The sequence below is a fragment of the Monoraphidium neglectum genome (genome assembly GCF_000611645.1).
Source record: "Monoraphidium neglectum strain SAG 48.87 unplaced genomic scaffold scaffold03957, whole genome shotgun sequence".
NCBI lineage: Eukaryota > Viridiplantae > Chlorophyta > Chlorophyceae > Sphaeropleales > Selenastraceae > Monoraphidium > Monoraphidium neglectum.
The window spans coordinates 1-5,322 of NW_014009672.1; the positions used below are offsets into that span (position 1 = coordinate 1).

The 5,322-nt window shown below is 62.1% G+C and overlaps 2 protein-coding genes across 2 annotated transcripts; both read right to left on the reverse strand.

Moving 5' to 3' along the window:
* Nucleotides 1-1,602: 1,602 nt before the first annotated feature.
* Nucleotides 1,603-2,975, reverse strand: MNEG_13646 (hypothetical protein; the record flags this gene model as incomplete). Its single annotated transcript, XM_014037881.1, has 4 exons — nt 1,603-1,743; nt 2,046-2,138; nt 2,368-2,454; nt 2,835-2,975. 4 exons carry the CDS (start codon nt 2,973-2,975, stop codon nt 1,603-1,605), a joined length of 462 nt encoding a protein of 153 aa, XP_013893335.1.
* A 1,087-nt stretch (nt 2,976-4,062) lies between these two features.
* On the reverse strand, nt 4,063-4,934 carry MNEG_13647 (hypothetical protein; the record flags this gene model as incomplete). Its single annotated transcript, XM_014037882.1, has 3 exons — nt 4,063-4,233; nt 4,501-4,600; nt 4,906-4,934. 3 exons carry the CDS (start codon nt 4,932-4,934, stop codon nt 4,063-4,065), a joined length of 300 nt encoding a protein of 99 aa, XP_013893336.1.
* Between the last annotated feature and the right edge of the window lie 388 nt (nt 4,935-5,322).

Sequence of the window (5,322 nt, forward strand, 5' to 3'; positions counted from 1 at the left end):
GGCGCGGCGTGCGCGGCGGCGGGGGTGGCGCTGGGCCTGTTCCTGGCCTCCCGCATCCGGTGACCATGGCAGGTCGGCGGTCATGGCGCAAGGCGTGCCACGTCGATGACCGACAATCCTCATCTGTCAATTCTGAATTGTAGCTGGCGGAGCCCTGCACTTGCCAATTGATGGCACTGTGTAACCGCCAATTGATGGCACCGTGTAACCACCCACGCGCTCCTGAGGCGAACCCCTTGCGCTGCCTTCTCCATCAGTCACGTCGTGCGCTGGCAGGACGGCGGCCGAGCACCAGGCCCCAGCGCTGGCTGGGTGAGGGGCCCCATGTTCAGCTGCAAGCCTCAGCTTTGCGCCGCGCCGCAGCCACAATGCAATGTGCCGCAGAGCGCGTTGGCGTTCCGGCCACGGCCTCTTCGACCTGCGCCTCCGCGCCCTCCCCCAGGGCAGCTACGGTGCAGCTGCACTGCTGCTGCTTGTGATTTTCGGCCGGCAAGCGCCTCCCTCCGCACCCCGCGGACGGCGCTTCGTCTATCGGTCTTCTTTGCTGAATGGGAGTGTTACACGCCACGTCACCCATGATCGCCCGCTTCTGGAGCCATTCAGACTCATGCTGGGGGTGGGGTTTGGATCTTACAGGAACAGAAGGCTGCACAAGCCCATTGCCTGAAGGTACTATGAGCTGCCAACCATCAAGAGATCTGGACCTTGCAAGGGAGGCGCGCAGCGCGCCAGCGTGCGTCCGTTTCGTTAATGGACAGACCTGAATACCGGAAGCGCACGCGGCGGACGGCGGGGCCGTTGGAACGGCTTTTGTGCTGTGTGAAGCGCTGATGTCCGCCATTCGGCCAATACGACGAGCCGCTTCCGCGATGCCAACACAGTCTCTTGCCTAGCACGTGTTCTCCTGTTGCCCCTTCCCGTCCTTGAGAATGTGGGCGCTTGCACCCGCAGCCCTACCGAGCCTCCCTGGCGACCGCGGCCGTGAACATGCGCCGCGGCGCAGCTCGAGCCCCACGGCATGCGCTGACCAGACCCTTGTTATGCTTTTCAACAGCAGGCATGGCTATGGGCCAAATTATTACAAAACATGATAGCACCGGTGAGCTGCATCTTGTCCAGGACGGCAGCTTGAGGAGCACCGACTGCAGTGTTGCAAAGGCCTAACATTATCACACCAAGACAAGTTTCCATACAAAACAGCACGCAATGGCCCTTGATGCCCGAATTAAACACAAGTCAAATCAGTAGAGGCCGCCCGCCCTTGCACAGGGCGCGCGGCTCACACGTTAAAATGTGAAGGGGACAGGTGATGAAGCCTTGGCCATGGTGCTTTGAGCCCGACCTGCCCTGAAAAACCACGCGTGACACATCCGTCAAGACACATGAGTTCATGAAGGGGCCAAAGCTACGCCCAGCCCCACTCGCCGCCAGCCTGCAACCAGCCAGGAGGGGGCGCGCGCCACGCGCTGCCCATGCGCGAGCGGGCGAATGAAGCACCCGTTGTAGGTGGCCTTGACGGGTGGCCTTAAAACAAACATGGCCGTCCAGTACGAGGCTGTACACGGTGCGCAGCAGTACAAGCTACATAGCCGCACGGTCCCGTCAGCTGCCGCCGCCGCTGCCGTCCGCCGCGCGCAGGTGCTCTTCCGCGCCCTTGATCGCCGCCTGCAGCGCCTCGAAAGGGGCGCGCGCGAAGAGCGTTGCGGGGTACACAGAAGTGCCCCACTTGGGGTGCAGCACCACCTAAGGGTTTCAGGTTTCAGGTAGAAGTGGCAAGGCAGGGGTGCGGCAGCCATGAGAATGCAGGTCGTGCCGCTTGAGCACAGGGCAGCCATCCGGCAGCCGCGTGCAGTCAGGGCCAGGGCGCGCGGCGGGCAGGTCTGCCGCATGGCCCGGCAAGCACGAGCCGGCGAGGAAGATGCTAGGCTTGCGCGCTGCGCCGGCTGGACTGCGCCTCCATGCGTTTAACAGCCGGAGTCGGGCAGTGGGGTCTGCTGGCCCAGGAGGCCCCGATCTGTGCCAACGAATGTTCCTGGGCGCCCCACCTTGCAGCAGCCGGCGTTGGCCGTCTTGTAGCCCAGCAGCAGGGAGAGACCCTCGACCTCTGAATAGGGGGTCTGGCTCTCCTGGTGGATCATCTGGCAATCGAAAGTAGTGTGTTTCACTGGTTGGTTGAGTAATCGGGGCAAAGCAAGTCGGCTCTGCCCGATGGTAAGCACATCAGCCGGGTTTGCAGAGGCTGGCCGCCTCCGCACAGCCCCCGCAGGCAGTTGCAGGCGTGGTGCCCCCTTGGAGTGGTCAACTCGAGTTGCTGATTGAATTGTTTGGCAGAATCTTGCGCGCGAGCGCCCGCCACCGCACACCCACCGGCAGGCCACTGCAGGGGTCGATGTAATCACACCAGTGACCGGCGGCCAACAGCCGGGCGCACACCGCCACCGCCCACTTCATGAACTGTGTTGATGCACGTACGAGCGCGCACCGTGTGTTGGTGCAGGGGAGCGGGAGCGCTGGAGCATGCAATCGGCGCCATCTGTTGTAGGTGGGACGCGGTAACCTACCTGGTGTCTCAAGCGATCCATCGGGGGTTATAGATCGAGATCGGTGCCCGATCGCTGTCAAGAGTCGCAAGCGGAGTGCCCTTCCAGCTGCAGCATGTCTCATAGCAGGCCCCAGCCCCACGGCCGCAAGGCAAGCAACCGCAGGCGACCGCGCCCGGCAGGAGTGGTGCCACATAAGGCCAGGACGTGCGTGCTGTGCATCAAGCGGGATGGGTCTTGGCACCGCTCTTTTGCCGTTGACAGCCGTCGCATGGACCTCGAAACGGCACTCACGCGCTCGAGCAGCCGGTCCTTCTCGTCATCTACTGCCTCCCCCGTTTTGACCAGGTCAAGGGTGGCGTGCTGGCAGGTGGGCACCACCAGCAGGTCTGTGGCTGAAGAGATGCCGGCGAAGATGCCCTGAAGCTGGTCCATCACCCGCTTAGGGGCGGCTGGCGGTTTCGGCAGCGGAGTTGGGAGGGGCGGGGTGTGTGGAGCATGTGGGGATCCAGCTCGGCTCGACACAATTTCAATTGTGTTATATCTTTCATGCACTTTTTGTTGTCCAGCCTTTTTGCAGCATGCTAGGTGCAGCGTGGCTGCCGTGCGTGGCCTGGCAGCAGCGCGTACTGTAGCAGCAGCAGCTAGTGGCGCGTCCTTGCTTCGCCCTGCAAAGCGCTCACGGCATATGGCGTACTCCATGTCCCAAAGCGTGGTGTGCACCTCTGGTGGTGCTGGCCTGGTCATGGCTGCTGCTCGCGTCAAGGGCAGATCGCGAGATCGTCGAAATTGTGTGCTGAATTCAAATGTGTAATCGACTGTTGTTACTGTTACTGAAATTGGCAAAGAATCATGTATGGTATCCAGCTTGGTCAATGGCACTCGCATGCTTTCACATGCGCTGCGTTCCATTCACACACCTTGCTGCCAAGCACTTGATCACTGGCCCGCGCACACTGCATACGTACCGCACTGCTGCCGCATGCGCGTCGTTCATGCCTTGTTACCAAGCGGCCCCTGCAGCAAGGACGTGTCGATGGCAGGGGTTCGCCCCGCTGTCCGCTGGCACATACTGACTGTCCAAGGTTGCGCAGGTCTAAGCACATTGACTCAGGCATGTCCCTCAGCGTCCGCCCCCCTCTCCTGTTGCTTGACCTCTAAATGCATCACAATGACGATTCCGCCGCCAGACCCCCCTTCCCAACCCTGTGTCTTCGCACTCACAACGCGGCATGGGCAGGTGGTTGCACGGCCTGATAAGCCACTACACGGGCATAGTGCCTGCCAGCATCCGACTCTGGACCTTCACTCAATCTAGCCAGGCCTGGCGTGCCAGTCTGCGGTATAGAACTCACTACCTATCGCCGACGACCGAGGCCCCTGGCCTGCCAGCAGCATTAATACCCACCCAACACCAGCTTGATACAGCCCGCTGGTTCCCCCCCCCCGACTTGACCAGCAGCACACATAGTGGCCAGTTCTTGTCATAATAAGCGCAAACTGATTATACGATGATCCCATGTTAGGGATTCTTAACGCTGTCCAGGGTGAGCCGCGTCACGTCCCGCTGCTCCCCTATCAGCGCCCCTTCTGGCAGCAGCTCCTTCAGGCGCTCCGCCGCGGGCGTGAGCGAGTCGGTGCGCTTGGACTCCAGAGTCAGCAGCAGCCGCGCGCCGTCTGGCTGGTTCGTGACCTGGTTTTTGTTAGGGTGCGGCGCGGTGGGGGTGCATGCGCCGGGTTGGAGGGTGCGTTCAGCCGGGCGCCGCGGGCGGGGGCGCGGCGGATGCATGGAGCGCGCCTTCTGGCATCAGGGTGTGCAGGCCTGCGCCAACCGGCCTGCCGCTCAACTCCCAGCCGTATGAGCTGCAACAAACACATCCAAGCGGTAACGTTTTGGACAACAATACAAGTCTGTAAACGACAAGGGCAAGGGGGACCGCCGACGGCATGGGAGGCTCACGGGGTATGAGCCGATGGCCACCTCGCCGCCCCACTCCCCTGCCAGCGTGTCGAGCAGGGGCGCCACCGCCGCCTCATCGTACAGGTCAAGGCGGAACACCCTGGGGTGGTTGTGTGTGTGTGTGTGTGTGTGTATGTGTGTGTGTGTGCGTGTGTGTGTATGTGTGGCTGGGGTCAGGCAAGGGCGTGCGGAGAAGTGTGCTCGTCACCGCACTGAAGCCTTGACACCCAAGATTACATTGAGCGACCCAAGATTACATTGAGGCAAAATGGGCGGCGTGCGCATGCTAGCGCAGGACTCCGAACCACGCTGAGCCATTCTATTGTGTGCCATGCCAGGCCACCGTGCGCCTGGTGGCTTCCGCTCTGCTAGAGGCTCTGGAGGGGAGTGAGGGAATGTACACACCTGTTGCCGAAGGGGTTCAGGGTGGCCATAGTCTCCAGTTCAGAGCGGATCGTGTGCCACTTCTTCTGGAGCAGGTGGGGAACCCCTGGGGCCCCGGGCGCGAGTGGGGGATCGGAATGGCTTGGGAAGCCTAGGGGTTGTGGTGGGAGGGCTGCCTCGAGGGGTGGCGAGCGCCGCACGAGCAGGGCCTGCGCATTGCACCGCCACCCCTTTACACCCTCATGCGCAGATGAGCGTGCAACCAGGCAAAACCTGGCACACTTCACCACGTATTTGCACAACAAACTCACGGTGTACAACCTCCGCGCCCCCGCTCACCTGGCAGCAGGTACACGTTCTTGCACTTGACCACGGGGAAGGGGCTGGGCTGGCCCAACTCGCTCCTGGGGGACAGCAGGCTCGTGAAGTCCTCCTGGA